Source organism: Pelmatolapia mariae, linkage group LG7 (assembly GCF_036321145.2).
Source record: "Pelmatolapia mariae isolate MD_Pm_ZW linkage group LG7, Pm_UMD_F_2, whole genome shotgun sequence".
NCBI classification, from domain to species: Eukaryota; Metazoa; Chordata; class Actinopteri; order Cichliformes; family Cichlidae; genus Pelmatolapia; species Pelmatolapia mariae.
The window spans coordinates 52,647,185-52,663,522 of NC_086233.1; the positions used below are offsets into that span (position 1 = coordinate 52,647,185).

General features: G+C 39.3%; 2 protein-coding genes across 2 annotated transcripts in view; one reads left to right on the forward strand and one right to left on the reverse strand.

The window, feature by feature from the left end:
• The window catches only part of tmem266 (transmembrane protein 266), a 29,211-nt gene extending 22,497 nt beyond the window's left edge, over nt 1-6,714 (forward strand). Inside the window, exons 5-11 of the mRNA XM_063479668.1 lie at nt 418-491; nt 1,396-1,452; nt 1,611-1,749; nt 2,311-2,426; nt 2,818-3,010; nt 4,677-4,739; nt 4,819-6,714. Of these exons, the coding sequence (XP_063335738.1) occupies nt 418-491; nt 1,396-1,452; nt 1,611-1,749; nt 2,311-2,426; nt 2,818-3,010; nt 4,677-4,739; nt 4,819-5,456 (1,280 nt within the window). The 3' untranslated portion in view covers nt 5,457-6,714. The remainder of the gene's footprint in view (nt 1-417; nt 492-1,395; nt 1,453-1,610; nt 1,750-2,310; nt 2,427-2,817; nt 3,011-4,676; nt 4,740-4,818) is intronic.
• Nucleotides 6,631-15,085, reverse strand: etfa (electron transfer flavoprotein subunit alpha). The gene is made up of 12 exons (XM_063479669.1): nt 14,958-15,085; nt 12,796-12,945; nt 12,192-12,273; nt 11,749-11,831; nt 11,424-11,523; nt 10,876-10,986; nt 10,627-10,728; nt 10,428-10,496; nt 10,254-10,336; nt 8,993-9,058; nt 8,047-8,127; nt 6,631-6,896 (listed from the first exon to the last, which is right to left on the reverse strand). The coding sequence occupies exons 1-12, from the start codon at nt 14,994-14,996 to the stop codon at nt 6,861-6,863; spliced, it is 1,002 nt and encodes a 333-aa protein (XP_063335739.1). The 5' UTR covers nt 14,997-15,085; the 3' UTR covers nt 6,631-6,860.
• Nucleotides 15,086-16,338: the final 1,253 nt, after the last annotated feature.

The window sequence follows — 16,338 nt, forward strand, 5'->3', positions numbered from 1 at the left end:
AGATAGCGGACAAAGGAATCGAGCAACGCGGAGTCGGCTGCCGGGTGATTGTGGGGAGGACTGGAGGAAGATGAATTGACTGATAGACAGATCACTGAGCACAGCAAACAGAGACAGATTGGGAAGATGTGGGGCGTGACGAGAAGCGCTTCAGCTGACAGCGTAGTGCTGTTTGAGCTTGTCCACAATTAGCCTGATGAATAGAAAGAAGACGCGTGCATGCACAGTATGCACTGGTTTCATACTTGTCATGATGCCTCATTCTTCAGTTGCATTTTCCACAGACTTACTGCAACCTGTCAGTGTTATGCAGCATGTACAGTGCAGGTTGTTTGTTATATTCCTAACAAAATACAGCATCAACCTTTAACCACATCTCCTGATCAGTTTTTTCCTCTCTTTTTTTATTCCCTTTAGTTAATAATGCATTCCAGTTTGCCAGCATCATCCACTGGATCAGCTTGGCCATTCTTTCTGTGTTCTTCACTGAGGTGAGTCTTCCTCCACTCGATGCAAAAAAACCAGTCTCACTTACAGCTGATGCAGCTGCCTCTTGATTAATGCTATGTTGTGCAGTATGTGTGGGCAAGTGAGTTACACTGGCAGATTCTCATTACAATACTAATAACGCCATGAAATGCCCGATGCCCTCTGTCACGGCATGATTAGATTGTGATTAGTGCAGGTGAACAAGAGCACACCTCCGTTTACCGCGCTCATATATAAAAGATTTAAAATCGTGCACACGTACCCTGAATGTGCACGTATAACCACTGCTGTTAAAGCTGGCACGCCCGGTTCCTTCTTAGGTTATTCGATTGATCTGCGGCGCATGCATTTGTTTTTAAACTGAACCTTTCGGGCTTTTCTGTGCTGCCAGTTTTAAATAATTTCGAGGCCCCAGGTAAGTTCATTGTATTGTATTGATCACCGTTTTCCTCAGAGCCAGCCGAATTTGTCTTAGTTCTTTAAACTTGACCATCTGAGTGGTAACTTTTGTTTAGCTGGAGTCAACAGAGGGAACCCCTCAGTGTTACTCTGAAGCAGTGGAATCAGCAGTTTGACTGGTTTGTGAAGTTTGTTCAGAATGGCAGAAGATGGAGGTTTGTTTGCTCTCCGCAGTCGCTGCTGTGTCAGCAGAAGGAGATAGTGCGGTGTCTCTAATTTTTGCTCTTGCTGCGTGTGAATACGGCTTAACTGATGAATTCGCACTGAAAGAATAAAAGAGGGGATGAAATGTCCGGTTTATTATTGATGATGACCACAGACTGCACTCTATCTCTCTCTGTCTCTCTCTCTCTCAATTTAGCTGTGATTGTATTCTTCCATCTTGCTCCTTTGTAATTTGCTCACTGTCCCTATCTCTGCCCCCCACCCCTATTCCTGCTGTCTCAGACCGTGTTCAGGATCGTGGTGTTGGGGATATGGGATTACATCGAGAACAAAGTAGAGGTAGGCTCCCGTGAGTCCCATTAGTCCTGACTTGGGGCCCTCTTTCACTGCAGTGTCATTCCTTCAATGTCATAGCTCAGACTGGCAACTACATAAGCTCAAAGCAGTATAGCAGTAACCTGGTCTGTGTGTGTGTGTGTATGTGTGCACTTTCTCAGGTGTTTGATGGAGCTGTCATCGTACTCTCTCTGGCCCCCATGGTGGCCTCCACAGTGGCCAACGGCCCCAGCAGCCCCTGGGATGCTATCGGTCTCATCGTTACGCTGCGGATCTGGAGGGTTAAGAGGATCATTGACGGTAAGGCTAGGAGGGGCTGGTGTCCCCTACATCCTGTCCTTTACTGTCAGTTAGATAATGCATAGTGCTCCCAGTGGTATCAGCCTCTTTAATCTGCAGGTTGTTGGCTCACTTGAGACTTTTATCATTTTTTTTTTATTATTATTTTTACCAGTAATGATAGTAGAAGGACATAATATGTGATAATGGATTCAGTACTTACAGAAAAGCCACTATAGGCAAATAATTTGATCATTTTTTCAGTATTTTCATTTAGAGAGAATAAATAAATCATGTTTTCATGTTCATGTCCTTTCTTATAGTTTTTCTAAGAGATACTTTTTTTTTAAACGCTTATGTTTCAAGTCAGCTGTCAGCACCTACACCAACCACTCAAAGGATGCTGTGAAATCTAAAGCAGTCCAAATATTCCTTCAAATCTTCTCTTAAAACATACAGCTCTTTTTACACAAGCTTTGCAGGTAGTAGTCCATGTCATCTGGCACCAACTTTGAAAATATGATGGCTTTTATTTACAAGATAAAAATATCTTACTGAGTGTAACATGTCCTTTTCTTCCAGCCTATGTCCTGCAAGTAAAGGTGGAAATGGAGCTGGAGATCCAACAGTATGAGAAGGCCAAGGCTGTGAGGGAGGAACAGCTTGATCGACTCACCCAGATCTGCCAAGAACAGGCCGTATGTGTTCTTATCTCTTCTCTATCCCTCGTGCAACTTTATAGCTGTGTGTGACCAGCAGAGGGCAGCAAAGTGATGTGCACTAAAATAATAAATCTGTGCTCAAAAAGACAAAGATGATAAGACAATCGATCTCACAGCACAGCTGCATAATCTTTTTGCTGCAGTCTGGATATCACATAATCAGCACTATGCAATACCTCATAGCAATATATGGAGTTGCGGTTCTGTCACTGTTTTAAGTCACATTACCAAAATAAAACAGTGAACATCACTGTGTTCTCCACTTCAATCCAGAAATGAAGACAAAGACTGTTTGTGTTCAAAACACTTGTGTGTTTTATTTTAAATTCTTCTGTCCTTTTCTCTCATCTCTTTTTCTTTTTTTTAGTTTGAAATCAGGCAGCTCAGGGCCCACCTGGCTCAGCAGGACCTGGATCTTGTTGCAGAGCGTGAAGCAGCCATGCAGATCCACCATATGTGGGGTAAACAGAGCAGCAGTTTCCAGGAGGTGGACGGTCTGGCCCCTGGGGCCTCTGAGCATCACAGGCCAAACAAAGTTAGAGAGCCTGGGGGTGCTGCAGGTAACTGTCCAGAATACCCAAGCTCTTTGTATTACAAGTTATCAACGACCTGTGTGCATGGAAAGGAATCCAGGCCGCACTTTCCGTGGTAAATCACGTCCATGCTTACACATGGAGAAGGGGGAATTGGTAGACTAAAAGAACCTGGCCAACCTTTGGGTTGGTTAGAAATTTTGAAAGAAATCCCTTTTGACTCAAAAACCTTGAACATTGCTCCGCTCTTCATGGTGGAGTGTTGGGCCGTTAATCGTGGCCAACATACACGACACAGTGTCGGTGTCCTGTTTTCCAAAACGTTCAGCTCAGAGTCCACATCAAAATTCTGGTGCCGCACATAGATGGACTATAAACCTTTCACACAGTGACAGGTCATAACTTACAGGACTTAAAAGCAACAAAGCACTGTCAGTACAAGTGATGTCAGGGCTCCAAACACTGAGGCTTTTCCTTTATCAAAGCTATAAATCACAGTGCGATCTATCATACATCTGAGCCACAGTGTTTCTACTCAGACAACCTTTTAACTGGGCCTGAACCTCATATACTCATGTGGTATTGATCATCTGGTGATGGTCCTTTGGGACCTTGGAAAGCACTTAAGAGAAACAGTTTGACTCATTTACTATCTGCGAAACATTTCCACACACCAAAAGTGTTCATTACTATTGAGCTGAAATAATTTGTAAGCTAATATATTAATAGTAATTACTGATTAGTTGTTCAGTGGTAATAATATTTCAACCAAAAAGTATAAAACATTTGCTAAATTCATATTTTGTAATAAAATCAATTTCCTGATTTATGTTTTATGTGATTGTAAGATGATCACCTTTTCAATTTGGACTGTTCTGTCACATAAAACGAGTACTTGAAAGAGTTTATTTTCATTTAAATTAAAGCACTGGTGTCAAACATAAGGCCCGGGTGCCAGAATCGGCCCAGCAAAGACTCCAATCCGGCCCCAGTGAACATGTTTTGAAAATGTGAAGGAGGGCATAGATTTTGGGCTTTTAACTGTATTTAAGTTTTACACTTTTTCCTACTGATAAAGACCTCCCCCACTGCCAGTCATACTACACTACATTAAGTACTAGATGAGCAATAACAATTAAAATAGAGAAAGGTTCCTGCTTTTTCATTATCTGCCAGAGAAATTTCTATATTTTTTTACTGTGTGAACAGTTTGTGTCTACTATGCAGTTCGTCTTGTTTCCACATGCTTAAATAATGTGAGTTGCTGTCATGTGATTCGCTGATTAGATATTTGCGTTAAACAGCAGCAGTAGTTGGACTCAATAAATTATTGGTTAGTGAGTGTCTAGATTTTATTGTATTCCAAGTCACCAGTCATACACAATTTCAATTATGCAAATTCAAAGTAGTTGAAATTCTTATGATGTAGCTTGATGTTAATAAATTGTCCCTTAATGTCAAGAAAACTATATTCATGATTTTTGGAAATTGAAAAGAAGATGAAGAAAATATTGAATGACAGATCTGTAATAATAAAATTCTATGATGATGTAAAATTTTTAGGCATTGTGATCAATTGCAAATTAACATTGAATGAACAAACGAATAATCTGTAGTCCATGCTTTTAGTTTGGACTACAGATCAGCTTCCACGTTCACTCTGAATTCCATTTTTCCTCTTTTGTCTTTTTAGATCATCATGGTCAAGATGACATGAACAACTATATCAGCCAGTACTACAGTGAGCCAAGCAGTGGTAAGCTTCAGCAGACTCTTTCTTCAATCAAAGTGGCACCACAATATTTCAGGCTCTTACACATTGTCTTATTTTGTAGACACAGGGATCCCAGACCCAGCGCGAGTCATTACAACAGCAGCCATAGATGTGCACCTGCCTAACAACCCGAGTCAGCTACCGCCCTCTTTGGTAAGCGCCGAAGCGGTGCCGTCCAGCCGTTTGCAGCGCACAGGCAGCTCGGTCAGCGAAGCCTCCACAACCACAGTGTCCCGCGCCAGCTTCAGCACCCGTCAGCACAGCATCAGCAGCCACACACTTGGCTCCACCATGGACTGCAGCTCCACGGTGCGTGAGGCCTCCACGTCCACAGACTACAGCGACCAACGTTGCTACCCTCCGCCCTACAGCAGCCCTCTGGCTCTGGGCACTCAGCCGAGAGGGAGCCCCAGCGCTGTGGTGCAGGAGTTGCTCTCTTCTCTGTCTGAGGACTCGTGTCTCACACAAAAGGGCCTCGACCCCGTCAACCTGAAACCACCCAGCCCAACAGGTTCCACGAAAACCAGCCCCGAGCTGGAACACAGGGTCAACATCTACAACAAGAGGAACCAGGAGAGCCGAGTCGGGCTCAACTCCAAGACAGTCATCCATCTGCAGGGTAACGAGCCTCTCCTAGAGGAGAAGTATAGGATGATGGGGCCAGTAGATACTCAAATCAACCGTCTATCAGAGACATAAGAGCCTGTAAAATGTATAACTTCACAGGACTCGCTCTTTATTTCAGCCACAAAAATTATTGCTCTACTAAATTCCCAAACTTCGCTGCTGGGAGTCACTGGCACATAAACTGTATGTCTGACATCCTCTTTGTACTACTGGAGCTGAGAGGATGAACCCGTGGGAGCAGCACAAACAAAGGGCATGGATGAGAGAGGGAAGCAGACTTGTTATCAGGCAACACTTATCAGGAATTGACACTCATAAAAACACTTTTACTAAAAGAAACCAGCAATGGGGCTTTTGTCCAAAACTGAAAACTGAAAATCACTTTTGATACATTAAAGTCTGATTTCTAGGAAATGAAACCAGTGAGAGGATGGTGCTGAGGGCTTAGTTCCTCTGATACACTTTGTAGATGTGGAGATAATGGCGTAGGGACTGATTTGAGATATAAAGTGAAAGTTTCTTTCTGAGTGTAATATGTATATGAGCCGTTTTGTCTGTCTAGAATCTCCAAACTCATAAAGAAAAGTCCTCTTTGATGGACTGCTGCAGGGTACCATTGGATCTTCTTTCTAATCCGTTTCTATATTTGCGTTAACATTTTTAATCTAAATTCTGTGAGTGAAGAGAGTGCAGAATCCTTTTGATTGATGGATGAGTCGTGTTGAGTTTTTATCCAGATGCCATGACTGGAAACCGACCAAACCCAGCTGAGTCAAATGTCTGAGATTTTGCAAACTATGGCATGACCATCACTCGACAAGCTAACTGAAAAACCTACCTACACATGACATATTTCACACAATTCAGGTCTATCTTTTTTTCTTTGTATTACTTTAATGTTTGGAAGTTGTGTAAATATTTCAGATTGGGTTTGGTCATCTAGTCACAGCTCAAAAACAGCGAGGGACTCGAAAGCTAGAATAAAATGCTGAACAGGACAGAATAGCATGAACCTCTCAGATTTGCCACCATATTGCAAAGTCTGTTTATTGTTCTGTCAACAGGCACTTTCTATCTTGATCATGGAAAGACATCATTGCAAAATGAACCCAATAAAGTGAAAAACATGGCAAGTTAATAAAACAAGTCATTAGTGTCAATTAAATAAACTTTCAAGGAGCATGTCATTAGTCACATAACCTCTAAGTCAGCACGAAGAGCTACATCTTAGAAGGAATCACAGAGCTGAGAATTTCCAAAGATCTCCTTTAATGTCCCAGAAAGTTACATACAAATAACACATGTACTACCGTAAGCAAAAAAAGGAAACCTCCAGCCAAAAGGTAAGTACAATGTATTCACTGAGATTAACGGAGAGAAGATGATGAAATTCTCTGCAAGCAGGCCTCGCAGCTTTAAATATTTCTTAAGGTGGAGACTGGTCGTTATCAGATTCTGGTGGGAGTTTGTCTCTCTTCACTTGCTGAGAGCTTCAGTCATCTCAGGAACAGCCTTAAAAGAAAAACAGTGAAGACATTTAGTGTTTGTCCACTATTTTGCACTAGCACTGTTCAACAAATGCATTGCATTACATTTCTCAGCTGCAGCCCTTTCAAGCCATTTCTGTTCTTCATTTATCACCAGTGACGTAATTCCCAGGTTTATTTGAAGATAAATGTTAATAAGAACCTGTCATCATTTTCCCCAGAATAATCCATATCACAACATTTAGGAGTTTATTAGGCAAAGGACGCTGCATGTTGGTACTTGGAGATTTATCAATAGTACAGCAGGCTGCAGATACTGAAACATTCAATGATGAATTCAGAAAGACTTCTGGCCTAAAAAAATAAATAACAACCCTGATAATGTAGTCTGTACAGTTTAGAAAAAACAGATTCAAAGGCCTCTTTTAGCTGCTAAGGACCCTTACTGGATACCGGGTGGGAATCGAACTTGTGACTCCCACTCCGAAGGTGTGTAGTCTTACCACTACACTACCCAGCTGGGTATCAATTCACCATTTGGAGGCAGTAGTAGAAAGCCTATCCATTTTAATCAGTTATCTGTGGAACGATCACACGTAAGATGATCTCATTGCCTGGTAGGTCGCAACTCTGCTGCCACAAGCTATTATTACTAATCACTGCTACAGAGTTGGTCAGGACACCTGGGCTGCTCAGGCACTACCGAGGACCTAAATAAAACATGATCACCAGGACACAAATGAAAACAGACTTTTGCAGGCAGCACTGGACTCCACTGAGTCATGCTAGTACACCTGGCTCGCCATCCCAAAGTATCAGCTAGACACCTGAATGCAACTGAGCATATAAGAGGCCTGGCAAGCAGAGGCTTTAAAACCACGCTGAAGCCAACTTCTGTAAGCTATTGATCTGTTTTTATATCTTCTGATATCAGGAGAGTTATAGCTTGCACTCTCCTCAGATTAATTCAAGAATTTAATAATTCAACAGTTGCACATTTCCATTAGGTGGAATAAGGCATCATGCAAAATTTATCCAGGAGAGAGCAAATGTTATATTCTGGCTATCACTCACGACTCGAGAAACATACAAAGTAAATCCAGGCATTGCTTGGTTGCTTCCTAATGTGGGATCATAGTGACATCATTATAGCCATATCAATCCCAGAGGCTTACTTTGAAAAGATCGGCTACCAAACCGTAGTCAGCCACCTGGAAAATAGGAGCTTCAGGGTCCTTGTTGATAGCAACAATAGTCTGAAGTGGAAAAAAAAAGACAAAAACAACCAAAATGTTACATTTATGTTTCTTTAGATTTTACTTTAGTTTTCACAATGGACACAGAAAACGGATTGTTTAAAAAACAAAGTTGTGAACGGGCAGACTTTAATATGATGCTTCACTCCTGACACACTTTTATGATTTTGAACGTTTTGCAATTCTTGCAATTCATTTTCCTTCTTTTTTTCTTCATGTTCCACAAGAATACAACCAAAATACAAACAAGCTGGTAGCCAGTTGTGCAGAGTCCCGTCGAGCGATGCCCATTGAAAGAGACTGCCAACATCAATCTGTCTGCATTTATAAATTAGATGATAACTATTTGCAGACCTTCAGCATTCTCTCTGAGAGCGACTGCAGTCACTCCAAATCAGACTCCAAATGTTTGCAGAAAGGATGCAGTCTATCAGGCGAGATGAGGCCTGTTGTTCATAGTATTTTAATTTATTTATTAAAATATCAATATTTGATGTCCCTGTATCGATCCAATATCGTCAAGCAAAATATCATTCTATTTATGCATTTGAGATATATTGAATTTTTCCTCCCACTGCTAACGAAGAGTAAAAGATTCATGATATAAACAAGACAAAAACAATTAAAACCCACAGCAAAGGCCAAAATCATCTCAGTGGGTATTTTGAGCATAACCATACCAGGTAAACATGTTTTTTGGATGACAATGTTAAGTCACCAGAGAACACCAAGTGCAACTTTATTATTTTTAAAAATTTAATATTAGAAGTGAAACTTTCCATTCTGTTTATTACAAACTAACAAAGTTAAGAGAAGAAAATTGGAAAAATAGAAAATGGAGCACACACCGCTCCAGTGACTTTACCTTGCTATCCTTCATTCCTGCCAGGTGCTGGATTGCTCCTGAGATACCAACAGCAATGTACAACTCCTGTGAACATGAAAAGCACAATACAACCAGGCAAATGTTACATGTGTTACATGCTTAGGATCTGAAGTTTAAGCTCAAGGCTAGGCCATGGACTCTGGCTGCATAGTGTCTAGATGAGCCTGCAAAGGGTCGGCCATTACTACATCTCCTGAACCTTCCTTGGAAGAACGCTCCCAACCATTTTAATACCAGATGAATATTTTAGTTCAGGGTTATTGTTGCACTTGGAAGTTTCAGAGGATAAGAACATCATTCTACAAACGTGACTGACTACGTTCTACCAGTCAGATGAAAGAAAAAAAAAAAAGAAAAAAAAAATCACATAAACTGCAGGTTTCCATTTCCACAAAGCAAACAGCACATTTTTTAAAATTAGTTTGTCATTCCAAATGGAATTTTTTTTATTTATATCTTAATAACACAATAAAGACTTTTATGTCAGTCAGCCAGAGCCCTTTTCACACACAGCTCTGATTCCAATTAGTCAGATAAATAAATTAAGATAGACATACAAATCTCTAGACAGACATGTTTTATACTGTTTCGCCAATACTGCCAATTATTATTATTATTTTATACCCTAAAACTCTGATATAGAGCAACATCAGAACTCTGATTACAGAAATGATTCCAGGACACCTGACTCTGATGTTTACACTAAACCGTATGATAACATTTGCTTTAATTGGCATAGGAGAGCTTATCTTACATGAATAAAATGAATCACTAAACATTCTTAGATTGGTGGGGTGAATAAACTAACCAGATTTAGACTGTATTTAATTAACTAAGCCAAATTCCAAACGCTTGTCATAACATTTAGAAAATCTAATTTGGACAGTCTGGACTGGTCTGGGGCTCTGACCAGACATCCACTGCACTCTGTTTTAATGGATCAGCTAAATCATTTAGGCGCCCAAAATGTGCCATCATGTATATTTCGTGAGGCCTAATGTGTGGGTAATCACAGCTGGGGTAACCTGACAGAATCACATAATGGGAAGTTAACCTTTTTATTTTAAAAAAAAGAAAAAAAAGAAAAAAAAAGGGGGAATAGCAGCCATCATAATCATAGTGATTTGCTACATGAAGGCTAACAGGCATCAGTCAAAAGCAAACTTACACAGACTTTGTCCCCTTTTAAACCTTAATTTTCACTATAACCAATCAAAAATAGTTTGTTTTGTTAACCTACCGGTGCTACAATTTTGCCAGTCTGTCCAACCTGCATGTCATTAGGGACGTAGCCAGCATCCACTGCAGCTCTGGATGCACCAACTGGAAAAAGAACATTTTGCAATTAAAATGGGGCCAAAAAAAGCAACCAAGCAAAGTCATAAATGACCCAAACTTTCCCAGAATAGAATACCTGCAGCATTCAGTTTATCTGCAAGGTCATAAAGCAACTTGAAGTTTTCTCCACTCTTCAAGCCCCTACCTGAGGGAGGAAAAAAGAAAGGAAAAGAGACACCATTAGTCTACTGTGCACATTGTTAAACTATACAATAGCAAGTCTATGTTACAAACAAATATTTTGCCAAATTCAAACTTCAACAGTTTATGCACACCTCCTGACACCACAACTTTAGCACTTGTCAGCTCTGGACGGTCACTCTTTGTCAGACTCTGTTTCAGCCACTCAGAAATTCCAACCGGAGAGGAAGCAGACACTGCAGATCAGACAAACCAGTAACAATTAAAAAAAACAAAAAACAAACAAATTTCAAACATAAAAACAAATAAGGTGCTGTTGAACATCATCCAAAATTTCACCTAGTTTCTAAGCGTGTTCAGGATAAATCTGTAAGCTACTACACCTTCTTCTGATGCAGCACCCCCTCCCTCTGTTGGAGCTGCTTCAAAGCAAGTCCCTCTGATGGTGAAGACCTTGATCGGCTCGTTGCATTTCACAGTGCTGAGGGCATTTCCTGTTTAATCCCAACATTTAATTAGATGACTACATTACAAAAAAGCTGACTTCCATTATAAAAGTGAAAGTCAAACTGATAGAATAGAATAGAATAATCCTTTAATTGTCCCACAAGGGGAAATTTGGTTGTATCAGCAGCAAAAAGACACATATACAAACAGAACAGGACACAGAACAGAAGCACAATTTTTACATATTTACATCATGGACAATAGTTACCAGAGCAGAGTACTGTACAGTTATTTAAATTAGCGTACACATAGTGTGCAAACAGAGCAGGATACTGAAAGATGTTTAAATAGTTAAGAATATTTAGAATAATTAGAAAAGTGCAGATTGTTTATTGTACCTGTGCATTAAAAATGTAGTTCAACAAATCTGTAACTCAATGAGAATGCTAGATCTCAATATCATAACATGCTTACAAAAGATTACCTGCATAGATGGTCCTAACAAAAGTATCTGAAGATTTGACTTCAATAATATCTGAAACTGGGGCGACGTCCAACTTGGCAGCCACTCTGGGAAGCAGGTTCTACAAAAGAGGAAGGCAGCCACAGTATAGTTCACAGAGATGTTTGCTTGGCATTTTGTTCACAGCAGGATTTTCACAAAATAACATCAACTAAGAGCTTCTGATTTCACAGTTAAATATACACAATAGAATATTAGTTCATTTAGTGACTAGACAAAAAAATAAAAGAGTAATAAAATACAGAAATGCAAGTTATACAAGCATCATTTGTCTACTGTGATTTACCTTTCCGAAAGCTGAGGCACCAGCACAGATGTGAGTGAAGTTGAACTGCTTTTGTGTCTGCAGGATAAGTGGAGTCAACTCCTCTAATAAAACAAACAAATCAGAATCAGCATACTTTATTAATCCTTAAGGAAATTATGTGGGTTACAGTTGCTCCAATACAGTAACATTAACAGAAACAGACTAGATTGTTTAACAATACAATATGTTACAGATTTAGGAAATAGCACAATATATACAAATCACTCAATAATAAATAGTCCGAGACCAGAAACAACATTAGGCAGATGGCATACTACGAATGCTGTGACACCTGTTCTTAATCTCTTAACCATATGAGCGGTTAATTAAATACATTATATTATATTATTACTCTCTGTGTAAGTTAATTACCACATCACTCAGAGACTGGCAAATATTTAAAAAAGAAGCGCCAACAATACCTGGTAGGCCACCTTTGTAAGAATCATGTTGGGCCACCAGGACCTTCTTCACACCTTTCACTTTGCTGATTTCCTCTGCAACCTGAAAACACAGAAACGACATCCAACTTTCTTTGTGCATATCTTCGTGTACAGCAAAATACACACTATAACATCCTACTCCAATAGTGAAGCACAAACACACCAACAATAGCAGAGGTGATCCATGCCTGCCTTTGTTGCGTTTTGTTTTACTTTGTTGTTTAATAAAGGGGGGAGGGAAGCTGAACTTAGTCTCCATCTAAGAGCTCCATGATTGTACTTTTACATTAAACCCAACCAATTTTAGCTCTGGAGAACTGGAAGAAGTGCTGAATAAAGCCTGTCCTACTGTGCCTGTGGCAGCAGGAGTGAGTCTGTAACTTTATCAGAACACCATCACTCTGGTCAGAACCAGGTTTCCTGCAATCAGCCACTTTTATTGCACCCTTAACAAATTTGTCATCAGTTTAACTAATATTTACTTCACGTTTGCTCCGTAATGGCAACACGATCTGTCGTCATTTTAGTTATTCCATTTACATGCACGCACACACATACTCTGCACATCAAAAGCTTTACCTACCTTTGCACAGTTTGTTCCAGCGACCAGACAGGACACCTCTCCTCCCACTTTAGTAGCAGCCGTAATGGCATTGAGGGTAATAGGAGTTAATTTTTCATTGTTGTGCTCTGCAATGACCAAGGTGCTTTGAAACCTCTGCAGAAGACCAGTCTGAAAACACAATCAGTCAAAATGATAATATATCACTGTTTTGTTGGTTCTGCTGCCTAAAGAGGTTAAAAATAAAATACATGCTTGGTAAACATATGAATGTTTCTGTATTCTTATCAAATTTGTTTTTCATTTGAAAAAAAAAAAGAGATAGATATTGCTACCTAAAATTGACCACAGACACCATAATCATCACAGCACAATCATCCTGAAGTAGTGTTGAGCAGAAAAGCTGAATTCATTTTATCTTCATTTCTACCACACAATCCAATGTCATAAGTATCTACTGACCAATTTCATGTGTTCAAGAGTGAGCAGTAAAATTGTATAATAGGCAAATGTCCTACATAATAATTTTTACCTAATGCTTTACCTGTGTTTATACATGCTTTATTTAGAATAAATGGTTGTGCATTAAATATTTTGATACAGAGTCTGAGATCATCTTTAGAAATAAATGCTGTGGGAAGGTGCACACATAATGCGGATAGAGGGCAAACAATTTTCGGTGCAGCCTCTAAAACGGCTGCATCTCGCTCAGTCAAAGTAAAACAGGATGCTGCAAGCCTCATCTGGACATGACTTCACACAGTTAACCAGCCATGTGACGCAAAGGTCATTCAGATAAAGACCAGCAAATGGACAAAAAGGACAGGCCATGTCAACTCAACCAGGGGTTCCCACAGAACAGTGTAAATATCTTTTTCCTGTGAAAAACATTATATGCACAATGCACAATAAAGCACTCGCAAAGGTTACACAGGACAGAATATTATAGTTTCCACCTGAATTAAATGACAGATTTGAGTTTCATAAACCTATCTATAAGTGCTCTGTCTTCATGACGTAATCTACTATGAGTTCAAGTTTCTGTCAGGTTTGATGTATTTTAGAGGATTTGTGTCAGATCCAAACAATTTTTAATAATGAATCCATAGCATACGCATGAAAAATAACACAAAACATTTGCAAAACTTTATAAATACCTTGCGATCAATAAATGCTAAAAAACACTTCCTCAATTCTTGTACTTTACGGCAGTGTATACCCACTACAGCCTGTACATACTTATAGTTATAGCATATTCATAACATACCTTCATACCGTGTACATTGTAACATACCCATAATAGACCCATTTTTGTACCCTCACACCTATAACAAACCCATTTCTGTAATATATCTATATACCTATATTATTGCTAATATATATTTTGTAATATATCTATATCATGGCTAAAGCAATTCTGGATGGATGCAAACTGCATTTCGTTGCCTTGTACTTGTGACATGTGCAATGACAATAAAGTTGAATTCTATTCTAGTCTATTCTATTCTATTCTATTTTATTCAGTGCAGGTTGGACCTGTGCAGTTTCAAGGTGATATAGGTGGTTTAATCTGGCAGATACTGGCCTGTGAAGCTAGATCAAGCTAGTTATTTTTGACATAATGAGTAAAATAATTAAGAAATTTCTAAGTAACCCTTCCAAATTCTCATTAACTATGGTAGGGCATGTAAAGGGGAAGGGGAGGGGGGTTAAACAAAAACTGATTGGATAACAGGGAGAATCCCAAAATACAAAAAACATATGGAAACTACATTTTTCCACCAACTTATTGCCTACACATCTCACCAGACATGGGTATTTTTAATTTTGACTCTTTGGTAACACCTGCAAGTGGCAGTTTCGTAACCGTTTCATAAGCATGAGGCTAGTCAGGCTAGCACTAACTAGCTTTAGTTCCAAAAATATTAACTCCTTTTTAAGCTATTTCACAAAGTAGAGATAGTATGTAGACTTATTGTCGCATTATGTTAACTAATACTGCCACATGTGTAAATTTCTTGTAGCACACTTGCGTCTGGAAACGACAATGACCCGGGTAATGTGTAGCTAAGTCATAAAGCAAGCTAGTAGCTGCTGCAAAGAAACCAGCGTTTACTGTTAAAAACTGATTTAACCAATTAATGCAATGCCTCACTGTAAGTTAGTGTTAGCGTTATTCTTACCAAATGTTTCAGATTTGATTTGTTAAGAGCTCTGTTCATCTTGGACCCCAAAAGCTACAGCTCCCTTCCAGTCCTGCAGACACAAAACTGTGCCAAAGGTCATCTGACGTCGGCGAGGAATTCTCGCGAGATAGCTTCGATCAAGAACCGCAACTTCCGGCCAACGCTCTTGCTCCTCCCCCTCCCCCTCCCCTCTCCCTCTCTCTCCCTCTCTCTCTGTAAAGTTTAATCATATTGACAGAAATATTAAACACCAAAATAAATAAATAAAAAGAAGCTTTCTTTTTTATGTTTTGTTTTCCGGGTCTTTTGTATTAAGTTAATATTTGTTTTCCTCTTCAAATCAAGCAGGAGCACATTTAACTCTGATTGGAGATCCTCCGCTAGTTCCTTATATATGCAAGTGCTGCGTAGAGAAAACGCAAAATAACAAAAATAAAGAATAATAGAATAAATTTCGAGACAGAAAGAAAGAATACATTTTGAATAAATATGATCAAATATTACCGAGATATACTCACACTTGATTCTTTGAAAAGCTTCTTTTGTGTGCAGTTTGAGAAGTGAAAATAAAGTAAAAGAAAGTTTTTCTCCCCTCACTTTATTTTTTAAACACAAATTAGCTACAACACTAAAAAGTACTTGCAACATGAAATTAGCAATATCTATAAACTCAGCGTGCAGTACATCGGTTCCATACTATGCGATGGAACTATGTCAAACTACATTGTTCCTTTTAAATAATTTTTTTAAACTACTTTGAATAATCATAATTTCTTACAGTGTAATCCTCTGTTGGGCTATACTGGGTCCTGACATTAAGGCAAATGTTACAGGTTATATGTAACACCAACCTGAACTCTCAGTGTAACTTGTTGGGGAGTTACAACGTGACTTAATGTAACTGCTCAATGGCAGTAGATGGCCTTCTCCAGCATTCTTCTCTAGAAGAAAACCTCCAGGGGCATTAGAAAGTTATGTTGCTTTCTCATTCTTCTCTACTTTATTTTTCATGCAAATATTTGTATTCCATTCTACTTATATTAAGTAATTGATCACTTACTGTGTTACTGATAAACTGCAACCCAGCAAGTCATTAAAATCATCAGGGTTTTTTTTTTTCATTTATTTTCCCCCCACTTGCAAAACAATTTTCCAACAAAAACTTGTATTTGAACCTGTTTTATTTAATAAACCTATAAGGCACATGACAAAATTGTGTCCAGTATACCTATTTCCTGTGCACCCCTTGACTTGTTCTTGGTCCAGTGCCACCCAACTGATAAAACCCTGGAAACGCCTCTTATCGCAACCCGTAACAGGTCCAACCAAACTCGAAGAATCCACACACTGAACTGAGGACTCACTATGCAAGACCTCC

Coding starts and splice junctions, on each gene's coding strand:
- etfa (XM_063479669.1), bottom strand. CDS start 14,996: ATGAACAGAGCTCTTAACAAATCAAATCTGAAACATTTG. Junction 12,274..12,795: donor CTGGAACAAACTGTGCAAAG/GTAGGTAAAGCT, acceptor CTGTGTTTTCAG/GTTGCAGAGGAAATCAGCAA. Junction 10,729..10,875: donor GGGTGCTGCATCAGAAGAAG/GTGTAGTAGCTT, acceptor TCTGATCTGCAG/TGTCTGCTTCCTCTCCGGTT.